Genomic DNA, 17,569 nt, shown 5'->3' with positions numbered 1-17,569 from the left:
GTCGACTGGCATTGTGTTTTTATTTTTGTATATTGTGTAACGATAATCTCAGGAGACTGTCTGTGGCACCAGCTGAGTCTTTTGGATTTATGTGATGTTTTTTATGATTCTTAATTTCCATTCTATCTGTAAAGTAGGCAGGGCCGTGTTGTGTAAGTGCAAGTGTGTGTATGGAGCTCTAAAAGCAGGAGGAGGTAAGAAGCTTTGAGTGGCAGGCGGTCCTATGGAAGTGCTCACAGAGAGAGGCCGGCCCCTCGCAGGATTAAATGGGATAGAAAAGGATTACAATCTGAGTTTCCAGAGACATTTTATAGTAAACTAACATGCATGTTGTCCTGCCAGAAGCAGTAGATCGCCTTAATATACAGCTAAACTAACAAGATCCTCCACAGCTACCTGGTCTTAACGTAGGATGAAGAAGCCTCGGTTTGGTTTGGCTTGGAGGAAAACAGTGGCAAGAGTGTAAAAAGGTAAGTGTAGCATCATTTCACATGAGAGACTCTTGACCTGCTTTCGTAACAGAGGTCAGAGATCACAATCGATGTGTAATTTCATTCTTAAAAGCACCTACGTTTTCAGATGACTTCCATTCGAGATGTTTTAATTGTATTGTAGACAATCTTTCTAACAAAAGAAACTGTCTGACCATTATATTATATCCAACATATCTCCAGAATAAAGGCTATAAAGTAATTGGGTTTCTTTTTGAGCAGGTGTATTTTCATTAGAAATTTTTTTATTCTAATTTATTTATTTCAATATCTTTATAATGGGTACTTTTTTCAGTTTGAGACGCTTTAATGTTAGAAAAATCATTTATTAAAATGACAAGTAAAAGCTATTATAGTTTGTACTTTAAAACACTGTAATCTGCTAACTCTGTAACGTTCCTGCCAGTTTTGCACTCATAATTCATAATTTATGATTCTGCAGTAGAAATGCAAATTATGTTCTTGACATTGCTTTGTTTTATAGCAGGTGAACCATTTAGTTTTTTTTTTCTCTCTAAATAATCCTTCCTTTTCATTAGGTTATTTTCATAAGTTTTCTAGTACATTGGGTAATTTATCAGTTAGATGCACTTGAAAATATTAGGAATACATAATCGAAATGACCAGTTGAAACTTTTTTTTTTTTTTTTTTTTGAGCAAACATTCTTGTTTCTTTATTACATTGTAGTCAACCAAACGTGCAATAGTTCTGCCAGTTTTGCCCTTATAATTTTTAATCCTACAGCAGAAATGTAGGTTGCACCCTTTGTACTCATAACATTGATTTGTTTTATAGGACTGCAGTGATCTGATGAACAGACAAATTTGTCCTGCGCCATTCAATGGAAGAGGATCCAGTGATGCAACCTGAACATGATGAGAATGGTGCGTCTTTGCAAATACACAGAGCAGTGATGTTGTACCTTGACATGCACAAAGGGAAACCAGCAAATCAAATGCTACATAAAACTGAGTCTTTTTCTCTTTCACAGATGTAGGTTTGGCTCAGATCTTGACAGAAGTGGTAGAGGAAGTGAGACTGTCCATAGACAGAGACATTAACGGTGCTGATCTTCTGTACAGTCTCCTCAGTGCTCCTTGGCTTTATTCTCTTCTCAGGGTATGACATGCTCATTCAATACTTACACATTTGACTATCCAGTTTTGACATTATCCCAGGGCAGGTCATTGGATTCTGTGTGTGAAGACTTTGCAGCTGTCTTGCACATGTCTTTTGATTTGATATTTCCTATAGGTATATGAGTGTCTGGTGCAGCACAGTCGGGATGCCCCAAGCCCATACCTGTCTTATTCCTCCAGACTATCTCAGGAGGTCAGTCAGTGCATTTGATTACTGACTTTGCTTTGAAGGGCCAATTTACAAAGATGTCAAACTCTATGATTCTTTCTACAGTCATCAATCATATGAAACTCTCATGTTATATATAATGCCACAAAACAGTCAAAGACTCCAGGAAGTTCAATGTATTTAATAGTGAACAGTTATGTGAACTCACTGATTATATTAAGCAGACCTAGGACTGATTGAGTTTCAGCAGATTCCATTTTCCCATCATGCCTTGCTTCAGACTGTTAAAGGAGAATAAATGTTCAAATGAAGTGTTATTTTGTGTTTTTGCACATTTAAGAAAGTTTATTTAATTTTTTTAGTTTATTCTAGTTTATGGCTAGCCACAGGTTAACAGTTATTAAACCATTCACAAACCATTTAAAACGTTTAAAACTGTTGTTACAAGTATAATGAACTTTAAAAGCAATTGCATTTTTTCTCAAATGGTTTGAATTACCTTAACTCATCTGGTTTTACAGTGTATAAGTAATTGTGAAACCATATATTCCAAGTCTGCTAAAACTACACCTGAGGGTGAGTAAACTATGATTTGAGTGCTATAGAATATTATACGTCTTCTAAAGTCATACATAGAGTAAGGGTGAGTACATGATTAAAATATTTTAATTTTCCAGGTGAAGTAATCCTGTCATTCTCTATTTTCTTTTCATCATCGGTCTTCTGCTGTCCCACAGATTATGGCCAGTGTGCGAGGACTGGCTGCTCCCTCCTCTGAGGCACAAGAACTTTATATTCTGCTGAAATGCCCTCATATGCAGGTTAGAGTCTAATTTGGTTTAAATTTATTGCTATTTTAACAATTTGATTATGGTGCACTAATGTAAATTAAATTTAGGTCTGTCATTTTGACCTTTTATTATGTATTCCTCCCCATGCAGGCTTTGCTCTCTGCTCATGATTCTGTGGCTCAGAGGAACTACGGTCCAGTACTGCCGCCTCTTCCTGACAAACTGCCTGACAGTGAGGAGGCCATGAGGATTGTTTGCCTTGTCAAGAATAAACAGCCTCTGGTAAGCATGAAATCATAAATAGCACCGCAATTTCAGATATGTTACTGAAGAGCTTAGCTGTAATCCCACTTAAATGTCTCTCGTTGCACTACAGTGCAATATCACGTAAGGCGTATATGGCATAAAATATTTTTTCTCATCTATGGTGGGATCTGTCTGGTTACATAATAACAGGTTTTAAAACCTACTGAAATCAGATGTTTGAGTCTTATTTTATAAATACAAATCCCACTGATCCTACCGCTGGTTTTGAACTTCAGTGTTCATTCTTATGATCACGGTGCTGTATTATAATCTACAATGCTGTTTATTCCTAGATGGATGTTACAGTGAAATGAAAAAGGTTAACACTTTATTTTACAGTCTCCGTATTATACGTTACATGATGTATAAATTATTATATGCAAAAAAAAAAAAAATCTAACCATAATGAAGAACATATCAAGAGTAACATCTTATTTGTTCGTCTTTTCTTCACTGAAGCTTTTACTCAAATTAATACTTTTGTCCAGTTGTTTACCTTTGTGGCAGATAGAAACATAATAAGCAGAATAATGTAAATCCTGAAGGTTGTTGTCACAAAATAATCCGCTTCAGAGAGAGAACTTCCTGTTTTAGCCCATATCCAGTTCCATCCCAGTAAAGACAGATCATTTTGTCATTGCAACAGAATGTGCTCCCTTTTACTTGTCTATTATTTTGCCATATTGTAAGATCCCCAAGATTTGTCTTGGTTTAATGTTTGTTGGTTAGCATGCTCATCCTGTTTTCTACTTGTAAGTGTGTCAAAGAGGGGAAGCCCAGTTACTGGAACAGCCTTAGGCGACTCACAGTGGAGAAACTGGCTTTAGCCAGACGTTTTGGATCAGGGGAACAGAGTCTTCTGGGGTCTGCAGGCGGTCTGTCATCTTCCACTGGTCTGCTGTCCTCAGGACAGCCGCAATCACTGCCCAGCTATCAGTCCACTGTGAGCTGCAACCTGTGCTGCCAAACTGCCCATCTCTCAGGAGGAGGTCTGAATGTCTCAGCTTCAAATGTTTATGACTCTGTGGTTATGGGTAAGGCTCATCCTGTCCCAAAGACATCTTCTGTTGGCCTGACAAGGCCAAGCACTGTCTTACTATGTTTAATTGTGAAACCAAACTAATATATCCTGTTTTGTCCTTCATAACTTAAAGATAACTGTGCAGATGGTGTAAAAACCATAGTCAAAGATCAACACCCTAAATGCACGGCTTGCAGCACTTCATCTCTAGCCTACCCAGGCTCATACTGCCCACCTGGATGTGGCCCCCATTTCCAGACAGCCCCCTCCAGCCCTCTTCTTCAACGGCACCACACTATAGGTGCCACCTGCTCTTCTCAACCATCTCTGGTGTTCACGAAGCAACACAGCCTGGATGAGCTGAGGTCAGCTGTCCATACCGTTGCCAGCAGTATGGACCAGAGCATCAGCGAAGCTCAAGATCTCAGGCAGAAGATGGTAGATGTAACAGAGAGAATGACGGACAGTGTGGAGGAAAACGCCAAGGCATTGAGTCTGTTGGTGGAAGTGGTGGACAAACTGCAGGGTCTTATCATTGCCAGCAAGTCTCCAGAAGTGACTTCCAGACCCCAACAGGTCTCGAGAACGGCAAGCGGGCCCAACTTGCCTGGCCAGTCAATTGCACCAGCCAATGCTCCTTGTGTTTCATCACCTTCATCCTCAGCTACATCGTCGTTTTCCTCCTCTTCTCTAAACTGTAACATGGATGTTCCTTATGTAGCACCACAATGCAACCCCTGCAAGTCTATATCATGCCAGACAGGAAACAGATCTGAAACACCAGGAAGTAAAACTGGACAGACTTCCCTATCAAATGGTTTGACGGCCTCCACTCCTAACGATGACTGTAATACAATAATGTGCCTTTCTAGCAAGAGGAGAAAGTCAAAGATGAGGAAATAAGAGTGACTGTGTTCCCACTTCTCTCTCTTCACCTTACTCTTTGCTGAAATTGCTGGTTTTGATTTTACCAAATGCTGCGATGAAATTGTTCTCTAAAATGGAACTACCCAACAAGCAGGCAATTACTTGATCTTTTTCTTAATTGTATCTCGTTCATCCCATCCACACTCAAGAATCATGAAACATTCCATTTGATTTGTGCTTGTTAACATTGTTCAGAAGTAAAATGTTTCCTTGCCTTTAAATAAAAACACTTCATTCTACATTCTTCATCTGAAGCTCTTTCATCAACCCTACTGTATGTGTCTTTCCCATAAGTTCCTCTTTGAACTTTGTCACACTTTTAGTTTAGGTCAGGCATGTTGACTGGATTCCACAATCGCATTACCACAGTGTCCGTCCTCCTAACATTTCATCATAACGTGATCTCCATTGCTCATGTGCAGCAGTATGATTGTCTGTGGGACTCACCATGTGATGCCTGTCGTAATGGACAACCAACTAGTTGACCATTTTTGTCTGTTTTCATATTTTTAGGGGGCAACTATTAGGAAAAATGAAAAAACAGGGAATTTCTTTATTGCGAGGGTGATACATGGAGGACTGGCAGATCGCAGTGGTGAGTAACTTGTTTTTGATCTTTGTGCTCATACTTATCAAAGATTCTGATTGGTTCAATCATGTAAATAAACTGATGCAAAAGGTTACAAGCTGAAACAGAAGTAGCACCCGATCGTTTCTTCTGAATTGTGATGTGTACACCCATGAAATAGGTTATCAAAAAAGAAAAAATGTGCAGTGGGCAACTGGTTCGATCCATCGATTGGTGATAGAACAGTTGAACATAGAACATAGATAGGAACATCAGTTGTGGATGTCGATTGTAAAAAAAGATGGGGTTTAAGCAGACTAAATGATTGGGGAAGTCAAACATATGTCACCAGAGAGACCTCTGTCCTTACACTGAAAGAATTAATGACATATTCATTAAAAACTATGAGGTCAAATAAAAAACTATTTAAATAAAACATGCATGGACGATTCATTCAAAATAAGATCAATAAAATGCAGATTTTGCAGGTTAGGTGTATTTCTGAGCCATTAACATCAAATAATAGAGTGATCATTTTCATTTCTCATGTCTTTTAAAAGTAATGGTCTGACAGTAAAAGTCTCTAATGTGTGTGTATGTGTGTGTGTGTGTGTGCATGTCTTCTAGGACTTCTTTATCCTGGTGACAAGCTGGTGGAAGTGAATGGGCAGAAAGTGCGGGGACTGCAGCCCGAGCACGTCATTCAGATGCTGGTAAAGTCAAGATAAAAACCTCTTTTGTGTTTCTTATATCCTTCCCCACTCCCTTCCCATTACATAATATCTAAGACTTTCAAGCCATTCCCTACTCTGTCGCTTATTTTGGGGGGGATTATTTTACAGATAATGACTGTATCCATTCATGCAGTGTCCCGCATTTTATAGGTACAATCTCAAGGAAATATTCTTTTTAAAGTGATCCCTAATACACCACAACCCACCAACAGCCAACCAGCCGTAAGTGCACTGTAAATATCTTAATAAAATATGAACCCTGCAGCATGCGAGTATTATATTTAATAAATATATTTTGAATATTCTACAAATATATTTAATAAATTATTACATTTAATGAATTCTCACTATATATAGTCCCTTTCTATGTTAAAATAAAGACTTAGGGTTCTTCAATGGTCAGGGTTATTCAAATCTTGTCCTGGAGGGACTAGAGTTTAGCTCTACCTTGATCAAACCTGTGATTTTCTATTGATCCTGAATACACTGATTAGCATGCTCAAGTGTGTTTGATTAGGGAAAGCGCTAAACTCTGTAGGACAGTGGATCTCGTGGGCCAGATTTGAGGATCCCTGACTTAGATTAAAAAGGTTAAAAAAGTTATTGTTGAAAGGATAATTCTTCCAAAAAGAAAACTTCTGTCAGTAATACTCACCTGCATGTCGTTTGAAACCTGTAAGACCTTCGTTCATCTTCTGAACACAAATTAAGATATTTTGCTGAAATCTGAGAGCTTTCTGACCCTGCATAGAGAGCAATGCAATTTTTTCTCTTCCGTGTCGTTCTTCGACGCAATGTTACATAAACTATTTTAACAATGTCATTACTACCTTTCTGGGCCTTGAATTTTTAAGTTGCATTGCTATCAATGCAGGTTCAGAAAGCTCTCAGATTTCATAAAAAAAAATGTTTTAATTCTGTTTAGAACGGCATGCAGATGAGAAATTAATCACAGAATTTTTTATTTTTTGGTGAACTATCCCTTTAATTGTTTGTCTCTTGTCTCCCATTAGCTGTATGTGAGAGCCATGGTGGATTACAGTCCTCTGCAGGACCCTGCGATCCCCTGCCCAGATGCAGGCATGGCCTTCAGTAAAGGAGACTTGCTGAAGATCGTCGACCAGAGGGACATCCGATGGTGGCAGGCCAGGAAACTCCACAGTGCCTCATTGTGTTGTGGCCTCATCCCCTCCACTAACCAGTTCAGATAGTCAGTTTTGAATTATGCTTAACTACGTTCTTTAAAAAATATGTCTATAATATATGTGTGAGCAAGATTGTTATTTATTTTTATGTTTTGCAGTAAGCAAAGGGAGTTGTGGTGGTCCCAACCTTATCAGGCTCACACCTGCATCAGACCCTGTATGTTAATAACACACACAGACACATACACACACACACAGATGTTTGAACTTCTGTGCACTCTTTAAGATGTTTGTTGGCATCATAAGCCTCTTAACCCTGTCCTCTCTCAACCCTGATCTAATTACTTTAAAGAAGCTTGAAAGTGAGCTGTTCTTGGCATGATCCTTCCTTCATGACTGATTGACCAGTCCTATCCACTTTGCGCTCAACCTTTAAGGTTAAAGTTGTTATTTCTAAACACCAGATGATTCCTCTGCATATCCTTCTGAGGAATTAGGAGCATCTGAAGTTTGCAAGGTCCCTGAACATTTCAAGCTCATTTCAGGAGGTTATTGAAGGATAGAGAAGTTAAAACTATATAATACTTTTTTTAACCACAATCCTGTAGCTCAAATAATGTTTTAAACAGTTTTTTTTTTAAATCACAGTAGCAGAAACAGCTAATTTACTGTATATTATGTCAAGGTCAGAGAGAGTTATTTATGTTGAAAAATTCATCTTTACAGATGTATTAAGTTGTACAAAGAATGCTGCTTATGATTTACTAATTGCAGTCCGTTCAATTGATAACCCACAATGTTGCATTAATATATATTAATATATACTATCTTTATTTATTGCTAGTCTAATTCTTTGTCGTTTTCTTTGCTTTTGTATGCAAAGTGAGTGCAACAGATGTTGGTATGTATCTGCTCTGTCTTTCCCCATATTTTATATTAGCTTATGTTTAAATTTAAGACTAACATGTTTTTATTATTATTTAAACTGTACATTTAATAAATGTTCTACTCTTTGAAATATGGCACATCTCAGGTATTGCTTTCTTAAAATCATCACTATTGAGATCTGTTTAGTGTTTCATGTGATTTATTTCTGCTAAACGGAATTTTCAACAAGAAAAAAATATATGAAACTTATAAGGAATTGGTTTGAATTGAATTGTAAGAAATGGGTTTGTGGGACAATGGGACAATTTTGATTGCATGTAAATTTCATTCATCAAGAACATGTACAAAACATTTGTATTAGTTGTGTAGTGTGTTGAGTGTAACTCTTTGTTCTGAAGGAGAAGAGGAGATAACAGATGAAAACAAATGCATCGAAACAGGTGATTATCCCACTGAATCCATACCATATTTCCATATTTCATTCATTTCACTTCTTTGTGGTAATTATGAAAGCCTGTTTCTGCATGGAATGAAAAATAGCAACTTCTCATCGCACAATTCTGACTTCTCTGAGTTTATAATTAGCAATTTTGAATCGACATCTCACAATTCTGAATTTTATTCTCAGAAATGTAATTTTTGTACTTTGTATTTACATTTCGATTCTAATAATGAAACTCTTATTTGCAAGAGAAAACAAGAAAGGAAAGAAAGGAAGAAAGCTTCCATAGTAATAGTAGAGGTTGTCTAAAAATTGAACACTGTTTAATTTATTTATTTTTGTTCTCACAGATGAAGAAGATTTTGAGTTCGGTAGGTAAGTCTTTTCTGAGGAAAAAGCATTTTATGGAATGAGAGAATCATTTAGATTGTATGTATTTTATGTAGATTCGCTGATCTATTTCAAATCTTTGTTTTGCCCCCAGTATCAGAGGAGGGTGAGAATGGTGAACATATGCAGGGATTATATATAGGTATGAAATCTTTATTACACATGTACATTTTTGCTCATATGAACAATTAAATGAAAAGTAAGTAGTTGAATTGTTTGAATCAGCCGGGTTCCGACACAGTCTGCGTGTATGGAGGAGGAAATCGTACAGTAAGAGAAAGCCATCATGTTATTCCTGTGGAGTCAGCAGCTGCCATAACACCTCAGCCACCCTTTATGAAGAGGTGGTCCACTACCAGCGCCACATAGACGATCCCCCCCGTCTCATTGTGCTCATTGGTATGGTCCTCTTTGTGCAGGGTTATCTCATCCATACATATAAAGACAACTGGCTGTTTTAAATTTGTCCTAATAAATGCTTTTTCATGTTTTTCACAGGTCCATCAGGAGTTGGTGTAAATGAACTGCGCAGGAAGCTAATCAAAATCAACCCTAATACGTACCAGGGACCAGTATCTCGTATGTGGTCCATTTTGATCCCTTTAACCTCTGACTTAAAGGTCCTGTAAGCTAGTTTTTTTTAAATATCAGGAAAACAGATCCTGTCTACCCTCAGATCCTGGAAGGCTGGATTTAAAAAAGCTGTTTGTTTGAAGTAAAAAACAGCATCTTACAGCATCTTACGTTATTTAACAAAACAGTCTGATGTTATAAATTGTCTCGTTTTGCTCAAGACACAACACGGTCCCAGAAAATGGGTGAGAAGAATGGGCGTGAATATCACTTTGTGACAAAGGAAGTCTTCGCGTGCATGGTGGTTAATCACAAGTAATCTTATTGCTTATGTTTAAATATGTTAAAAAATATATATATAGTTGACAATCTGTTCTTGTGATTCAGCTTACTCTGTGTTTTTTTTGTGTGTGTGTGTTTTTAACAATGTCCAGATTTCTTGAGTATGGAGAGCATAATGGACACATGTACGGCACCAGCTTAGACTCGGTCCAAGATGTTTTGGACAATGGGAAAATATGTGTTATTGACCTTGAACCTCATGTAGGTGTAATTTATGATTATCAAAAGCACACTTCTTATGTTTTTATCATTAGTTTGGTTGCAAACAGTGATGCCCATGCACATATCTGTTTATTCCAGTGCATTAATTCAGTCAGAACCAAGAAGCTGAAGCCCTACATCATATATGTACGGCCTCCGTCTCCTGCCCGCATGAAGCAAACAAGAAAAGACCCACATTTTCTTTCCAATAGATACATCAAGAGATACTTTTATGTAAGATATGCATTTGATGTTTCTTGTAATACATTTGTTTCTGATAACAGGTTGATTAGATGCTATGAACGTAAGTAAAGAGTTTGTTCATGAATTCTGGTTATGACATGTAATACTGTCCCACTGGTGTTCTCAGGACAAAGACTTTGAGGAGATTGAGGAAGCAAGCAGGACTATGGAGGCCAAGTATCGTCAGTACTTTGACTGTGTGATTGTGAACGATGATCTGCAAGATTCATGCATGGATCTGTTCACGGCTATACAACATGCTCAAGAAGAACCACAGTGGATTCCTGCCAGCTGGTTTGCTCCTGATCATCCATGATGCGCAGACATGCATATGAACAAACAAGGGGAATTTTTCAGTGGTTGTAATTAAAGGGGTCATGTGATGCTTTTTTAAAAGATAATTTTGTCTATTTGGTGTAACTGAATTTGTTGACATGCTTTAATGTTTTTTTAGATACTGTACATTATTTTAGGTCCTCTATGCCCTGCCTCTCTCAAACACATTGTTTTCTACATAGTCCCTCCTTCCAAAAAACACAATCTGCTCTGATTGGCCAACTGACCCAGTGCATTGTGATTGGCCGAACACCACAAGCACTAGTCAGAGATGTAACGCCCCTTTCCATAATCCGTTTACAAAATAAATGTAAAGACAGTAAACAATGTCCTTAGTTTTACCTTCAGTTCAAGCCCAGTGATGAAGTTTCAATAGCAAATACTAATAACACAACATACTTAAAGTAGCTGATTCAGAAGCGCCAGATTGTCATAGCAAGGTCAGAATGACCTCCTCTCCTAGGTTCATGAAATGCACCTACTTTCTGAAGACCAAATAAAGTGCTTTTGCTTTCACCTAGGAACACACCTGCCTGACATGGCTGCTACAACACTAATTACCGTTACTGAAACCACTCATAGATATGGGGCGTGTTTGAATGAGCCGTTTTGGGGGGCTTGGGAGTCTTTACTTTAAAGAACATCTCTTTGTATTTGAGACTTTAGTCCTTGCAACTTCAGGGATCTTACCTATAACCAATCAGCTTGTAACACTCCATATCGCATCAGATGACCCCTTTAATGTAAAAGAACAGAATTTTGAAAAAAACAAATGCCTTTGTTTGGGGTTTAGGAAAAATGTAAGTTTTGCCAGATGACCTGATGAAATGATGAAGAAACATTTCAATGGAGCGTATGAGAAGAACACTATACAAACATGGCCTTCATGTCAGGACAACTTACCGAATGCCACTCTTCACAAGTAATATAAAAGGCTGACTTGAATATGCTCAAATTAATTTGTGGAGATCTGGAAAAAATGTTTTATAGAGTAATGTGACCAAACTGAACTTTATGGACCCATGGACCCATGTCTGGTGCAAAAAAGGCAAAGCTTCTGAGCAGCATAAGACAATTTCAATAGTCAAACATGGTGGTTTGGTGATGGATTCTTTGAAGTATCAGGCTATTTTGGCAAAGATTGTGATGGCTTCAATACAGTGACTGAAAGTGACTATCATTGGACTGCAGGGCAATTATCCAATAGTATACATCTAAAACTTCTGGAGTTTCAGAGGCTTGTGAGCACTAGAGGCAACATGTAATAAGGAAGAAACGATTCTCTGCAAAATTTGTCTTTTGGGGGGTTGAATAACATTGTACATACATTTTTAGAGCCATATGTGCAAATGTTCTATAATTACAGCTGCTTTGGTTGAATTGTTTTCTTATATTGTTTGCAGAATAGGCAGCAGAATGTCTTGCAGGGTTGAATAATTTTGGCAAAGTGCTAATGGTTCTAAACTTGTTTGGAAGGCTTGAGTTTAAATTTGTCTTCAAAATCTTCAAAACTATAGGGTGGAGGCAAATAAATAAATAAATAAATTATTATTATTATTGCATTAAAAAACACCCAACACATCTTAGAGACAGTTTTTATCTGCCCTTTCTATCATTCATTAAGCATTGCATCACATCGTATTAGTTAACATATTATGTTGGTATATCCTACCAGTGTCTGTTTATCCAGAGAGAGATAGAAAATGAATCCCTTTTCAAAATAAATCTAAACATGTTTTGAACTGAGTGTACTTATTCTTTTCACCTTGTTTGTGTATGTGCTTTTTATTGAAAAAAAATTGAATTAAACGTACAGGATAAATGCGTCTGATGTAACAGCTGTAGTTAATGGTGTGTAGATAAGGGGTTTTGTCATGGTGTGTGTATGTGCGGTTCTCTCAGGCTGTCACTCACCGATCTATGCCACACTAATTCCCTCCTTGGCAGATGCACGTCTGTGAGACTGTGAGGATTAAATCCAGGATTATAGACAGCCTGACGACACAGACAAGACTCATCTCACTCCAGCAGCTCCTGCGCCACGACTCCAGCCAGACAAGAATGAGAAGAAAACAAACGGTAAGTATTACAGCAGATCCTTAGCATCAGTCATTTAAGATAAGCAGCGTGCGCTTTGACTGATAATTGGTCAAGATAAAGACAAAGAGCACTGGATTTCATGTGCGTACTGAGCCTTAGCCCATAATGTGTAAAATCCATGTATTTTTTGTTTCAAGTATTAGAGTGAGCTGTGGGTTTAGTTGTAAGCTATATTTCTATATGATCTGGATGGAAGTATAAGCTGTCAGAGTTAGTTGACTGGTCTGTTGACATGTACATGTGATGTGATAGACGTTCACTGAAGTTCACACTAGTAGAGTCACACTTACTATTCACCTCCTTAACATAATGTCTTTTTATTAGCTGGGCTCTTGTCTTGTGTATGTAGTGTCATATGTGTTTACATAAATTACTGAGTGACCATGTGACCAGTTTATAATCTGGTATAACCAGACATGTATCACAACTGATTTAAATCAGCTCTTAAACTTGCATGGTCTGGACACTGTAGGTGCTTAAAAACATTTTGATGAAAAAAACAAAATACCTCTCATTGAAATATCTGTCTAGATCTAACCAGATATATAGATATTTGAGAAGTAGATCTGTTCTTTTTTTCTATCATTTTATGTATTATTAATTAATCTTAATTATGAATTTCTATTTACAATATTTGGATGTTTTTGCCTACTGTCATTGATTTGCTTAGTGTTTGAAAGTGAGCATTTAAGTCAAGCACAAGGAAGCAGTTCAATCAGTGTTTACCTACAGTAAGTGGCATCATAATCTTCTCTCAGTGAAGTGCTATATCCAGCATGAGGCTAATTTAAAGCTACATGCTCACACAAACACTCTACATATTGACGTCAGTTGTAAGAAGTGGGTCTCATTTTCTTTGTTTTGTTTCCATTTAGTCCTGATTTTCCGGTGTGTGACTTCAAGACACAAGCGGTCAGTTATCCTTGTTGAACATCTGAACAGGAAGTTTTAACAAAATCATTTATATTATTTTTCTTAGCCTTAGTAACCCCAGAGCCAGTAATAGTTCCTATCGCACTTGGATTTCTTCATTACTATAAAGGACTAGTGTAAACTTTACACAATGCTGACTGTGCTATTTCTACCTTTGACATAGACAAAAATGCCAAGTGTCAAACCCAAGAAAAAGAAAATCAAGAAGGACATTAATGAAGTTGAGGAACCACAAGGTAATTACACTTATAAATGCTTATTTGATCCTAACAAGATCACTTTTTTTATCTAGATCAACTATCATGAGAGATATTGTATTTGTACATTTGTATGTGTTTGCTGCTGGACAAATACATTCCTGTGTAGTCCATTGGTGTAACAGCTATCTCTACAGGTAGCCAGTGGAATTGCTCAAATTCCAACACAAAAGTGGCTTACTGCACATATTTTGTAGTTGCTTCTTTTCTTTTAAGTATAAAAATGGTAGAATCTTGCAGCATTTGTCTCCTTTATATTTGTATGATCCCCAATGAACAACAGCAGGGCCTGAGCCAGCTATAGAAATGGAGGGTCTGGAGAGCCACAGAGATCCGCTGACCCCTGAGCCTCAGGACAATCCACCGCTGAAGAAGAAGAAGAAAAAGAAGGCACATACTACCGGTAAATAATTCATGTTAATGATATTCACATTTCATTGATGGATGTTATTTTCTTTTATTAGACCAATTGTTCTTGACTTCATTGTTTTAAAAGATGCGAGTGAACAACAAGACTTTCCAAATGGAGATGTTCAAGAGCCTCACACAGACGATGAAGAAGTCACCAGAAAAAGCAAGAGAAAAAGGTGAGAAGCAAATACTTTGAAAAGAAAAGAAAGTGAATACTTCTAAATACAGTAGTTTCATAGAAGTGGTTATTGCATCACTTGTTCTACTGAGAATCATGTCCGCTTCTTTTTGAAGGAAGGGTAAGATGATGGAAAACCAGTCTCATAATGAGCTCGGCGTGGAGGAGGATGACATCATCACCGATGTGCACGCACCCATATCCCAGCGCTCTCTGTTCTCAGCCCCTCTGGGTCACAGTCATCCCATCGGAAAAGTGTTTGTAGAAAAGAACCGTGAGTTTCGTTTTAGATTCATACATGTAATGATACTATCATTATACAGAAATATACTGTATGCTAACAATGATACATTGGTCACACTTTATTTTATGGTCCAGTTCTCACTTAAGTTTAGGGATTGGATACGATTAGTGATGTAGAATATGGTCATGCAGAATAAGTTCTTTATAAGTACTAATAAGCATATTAGTTTTTTTTTTTTTTTTATTAAGTTTGTTAGTAAAAGCCATGTTAACATGCAATTATTTAACAGTCCCTATAATTGTTGCCAATGTATTAGTTATTAAACCCTTAATGTTTAAAAAAGAAAAATCTCATATTTTGTTTTATTGCAGATCCCATATTTATAAATCTGATTTATGTCAAAGACATCTATACAATATGTGTGTGTGTGTTTGTTTGTGTATACATCCAGTATTATGACAAGTTTATAATATATAAATGTAGCCACTAAAAAAGGTTAAACTATGACCTCTGATCCAGGCCGCTTCCAGGTGACGGATCATCTGGATTTATCCCATGACCACATGGAGGAGTACATGGAAGTCAGGCCCATGTGGAACACACGTGATGTTGCCATGAGGGTCCACAGCGGCTTCAGGTGGGTTTGGTTGAGAGACAGTCTACAGCTTTTATCAACGGGCTTCATGAGTTTGTCTAGTTCTTATCCTGACTGTGAACTTTTCATGTGGTTTTCTTTTTAGAGCTTGTTGACTTATGTGTTGAACTCAACTGCTACAATTGCTGTTGTTTTCTGTGTAGGATCATTGGACTGTTCTCTCATGGGTTTCTGGCAGGATATGCAGTGTGGAACATCATAGTAGTGTATGTGTTAGCTGGAGAGCAGATGACCACTCTACATAACCTTCTCCAGCAGTACCACAGTCTGGCTTACCCAGCCCAGTCTCTGCTCTACCTGCTGCTAGCCATCAGCACTGTGTCTGCCTTCGACAGGTGTGAGGACGCATAGTAGTTATTATTGTACAGTGTGAAAAATAATTAAGCTATATTGTTGTGCACAAGCCCAGTAGCTGCAGCTATATCTCTTCTAGCCCTAACCTGGTTCTTGCACGTCTGTTAATGGTCACATGACATGCAGTTAAATCATTTATTTTTTATTTTTTAGCAAGTGTTTTATTTTGATCAGCTTTATTTTAAAGTCGTTTGTTTTCATTTTACATTTTCATTATTTAATTTATTTATTTCTCTTCATCTCACGAACCACTATGTGTTTGCAAAACCCAGTTTTGGAAAAGATTGAATCCCTGACTTACAAGACAACTGATAAGATACTTTTGCAGAACTATCTCTTGTTTTGGATTTGAGTGTTTGAAAATGTGGCTCATGTCATTTGAATGACAAACTGAAGAAATCTTTGAAGTTAAATTATCTGTGCCCTCTTTACATCAGGGTGAATCTGGCCAAAGCATCCATTGCTCTTCGAGGATTTCTCACTCTTGATCCAGCGGCTCTTGCTTCCTTCTGTGAGTGAAAATCAATCAACTTTATCAGCACAACACTTACCTCTGACCAGGCTTATTATAATTAACTATATAGACATTTAAATGATTAATAATGACAAAAGCACACACAACAAAATTACTTAAGTAATTAACAATTTTTAATTTAAGAGTAAAAAAAAAAAAAGAGTAAACATTTTTTTGAAGTAAACTCTAATTCAAAATATGAATAAAACAACAAAAACTCAAGAATACAATAACTCTGCCTCTGACAACACAAAGATATTTTTTGTTATAAACCTTCTGTGTTTTTTGGTCCTAGTATACTTTGCTGCTCTCATCCTGTCTCTGAGCCAGCAGATGACCAGTGATCGTATACATCTCTACCCCACAGCCAATGAAACGCTTTGGTGAGTTTGTCAAGCTAGGCATAATGTAATCCAACATAATAGACATTATTGCAACAATCACCATATCATTCTGTAAGTGAAATTGATCTGTAGCACAAGGTTGAATTCTTCACTGAATCACATGCAGTGATTGTTGTTTAGGCCCCCGGGTTCAGAACATCAGATCCTACAGCCCTGGATCGTGGTAAACCTGGTCGTAGCTCTTCTGGTTGGTCTGGCCTGGGTGTTTGTTGCTACACGACCGGACATGGACTACACTGAAGGTAAGCAGACCTTCACAGAATGAGTGTGTGTGTGTGTGTGCCTTTTCCTCTTCATGTGTGATTGTCACTTATCTTATTCCTCTATAGTCCACATCCTAACATAAGTACTGTCTTTACTGTCAGAGTTTTTAATGGCGATGGAGGTGGAGGAGTATCCACGTCACGATGAGAAAAATGAGCTGGCAGCCTAAAACACTGATACGTGATTTACATTTATCAATGATCAGAAATTAACATTGTTTTGTTCTAAATGTTTTGAAGTAAACATTTTAAATAACACTTTGTTGTTGGGCTTGTTATATACTGTAGATAATAACTCTGTAAACATATAAATAAAGTTTTTTTGGTCAAATTTCCTGTCTTCCTTTTTGTTGATCTTGTAAGTGTGTATTTTAGAAGTGTGATTTAAATAGTCTTGGGGTTGTGTTTAATTCTTAAAAAAAAAATTACAACAGATTTTTTAGCTACTAAAAGCATGTGCTAAATGAATAAACTTGTGGGTCATCAGTATTTCACCACTGAATGCATCATTAAAGAGCATGCACACACAAACACAAGTAATATCACAAA

The 17,569-nt window shown here is 37.3% G+C and overlaps 2 protein-coding genes across 3 annotated transcripts; both read left to right on the top strand.

The window, feature by feature from the left end:
• Nucleotides 1-318: 318 nt before the first annotated feature.
• Nucleotides 319-12,449, top strand: mpp4a (MAGUK p55 scaffold protein 4a). Its single transcript, XM_052564687.1, has 21 exons — nt 319-470; nt 1,288-1,376; nt 1,484-1,611; nt 1,747-1,824; nt 2,538-2,621; nt 2,742-2,873; nt 5,359-5,440; nt 6,041-6,126; nt 6,298-6,369; nt 7,161-7,357; nt 7,451-7,509; nt 8,176-8,193; nt 8,579-8,620; nt 8,973-8,993; nt 9,107-9,154; nt 9,238-9,411; nt 9,511-9,591; nt 9,807-9,900; nt 10,020-10,128; nt 10,228-10,362; nt 10,499-12,449. The coding sequence occupies exons 2-21, from the start codon at nt 1,334-1,336 to the stop codon at nt 10,685-10,687; spliced, it is 1,872 nt and encodes a 623-aa protein (XP_052420647.1). The 5' UTR covers nt 319-470; nt 1,288-1,333; the 3' UTR covers nt 10,688-12,449.
• Nucleotides 12,450-12,679: 230 nt separating this feature from the next.
• Nucleotides 12,680-17,351, top strand: tmem237a (transmembrane protein 237a). 2 transcript variants are annotated; one of them, XM_052564689.1, is made up of 12 exons: nt 12,680-12,786; nt 13,683-13,719; nt 13,904-13,976; nt 14,284-14,400; nt 14,494-14,584; nt 14,703-14,860; nt 15,350-15,467; nt 15,629-15,820; nt 16,277-16,350; nt 16,649-16,736; nt 16,878-16,999; nt 17,123-17,351. In XM_052564689.1, exons 3-12 carry the CDS (start codon nt 13,910-13,912, stop codon nt 17,188-17,190), a joined length of 1,095 nt encoding a protein of 364 aa, XP_052420649.1. In that variant the 5' UTR covers nt 12,680-12,786; nt 13,683-13,719; nt 13,904-13,909; the 3' UTR covers nt 17,191-17,351. The 2 variants fall into 2 exon arrangements, with proteins under 2 accessions (XP_052420649.1, XP_052420648.1); XM_052564688.1 differs by having other exon boundaries at nt 14,281-14,400.
• Nucleotides 17,352-17,569: the final 218 nt, after the last annotated feature.

Source organism: Carassius gibelio, chromosome B9 (genome assembly GCF_023724105.1).
Source record: "Carassius gibelio isolate Cgi1373 ecotype wild population from Czech Republic chromosome B9, carGib1.2-hapl.c, whole genome shotgun sequence".
NCBI classification, from domain to species: domain Eukaryota; kingdom Metazoa; phylum Chordata; class Actinopteri; order Cypriniformes; family Cyprinidae; genus Carassius; species Carassius gibelio.
This window is presented reverse-complemented; position numbering and strand designations above follow the sequence as displayed.

Bases quoted from the DNA above. Each gene is read 5' to 3' on its own strand.
- mpp4a (XM_052564687.1), top strand. From the start codon at position 1,334: ATGGAAGAGGATCCAGTGATGCAACCTGAACATGATGAGAATG. The intron at 5,441-6,040 runs GTGAGTAACTTG...CATGTCTTCTAG, and splicing joins AGGACTGGCAGATCGCAGTG to GACTTCTTTATCCTGGTGAC. The intron at 9,592-9,806 runs GTATGTGGTCCA...GTTTTGCTCAAG, and splicing joins GTACCAGGGACCAGTATCTC to ACACAACACGGTCCCAGAAA.
- tmem237a (XM_052564688.1), top strand. From the start codon at position 13,910: ATGCCAAGTGTCAAACCCAAGAAAAAGAAAATCAAGAAGGACATTAAT. The intron at 14,861-15,349 runs GTGAGTTTCGTT...CCTCTGATCCAG, and splicing joins AGTGTTTGTAGAAAAGAACC to GCCGCTTCCAGGTGACGGAT. The intron at 15,468-15,628 runs GTGGGTTTGGTT...TTTTCTGTGTAG, and splicing joins AGGGTCCACAGCGGCTTCAG to GATCATTGGACTGTTCTCTC.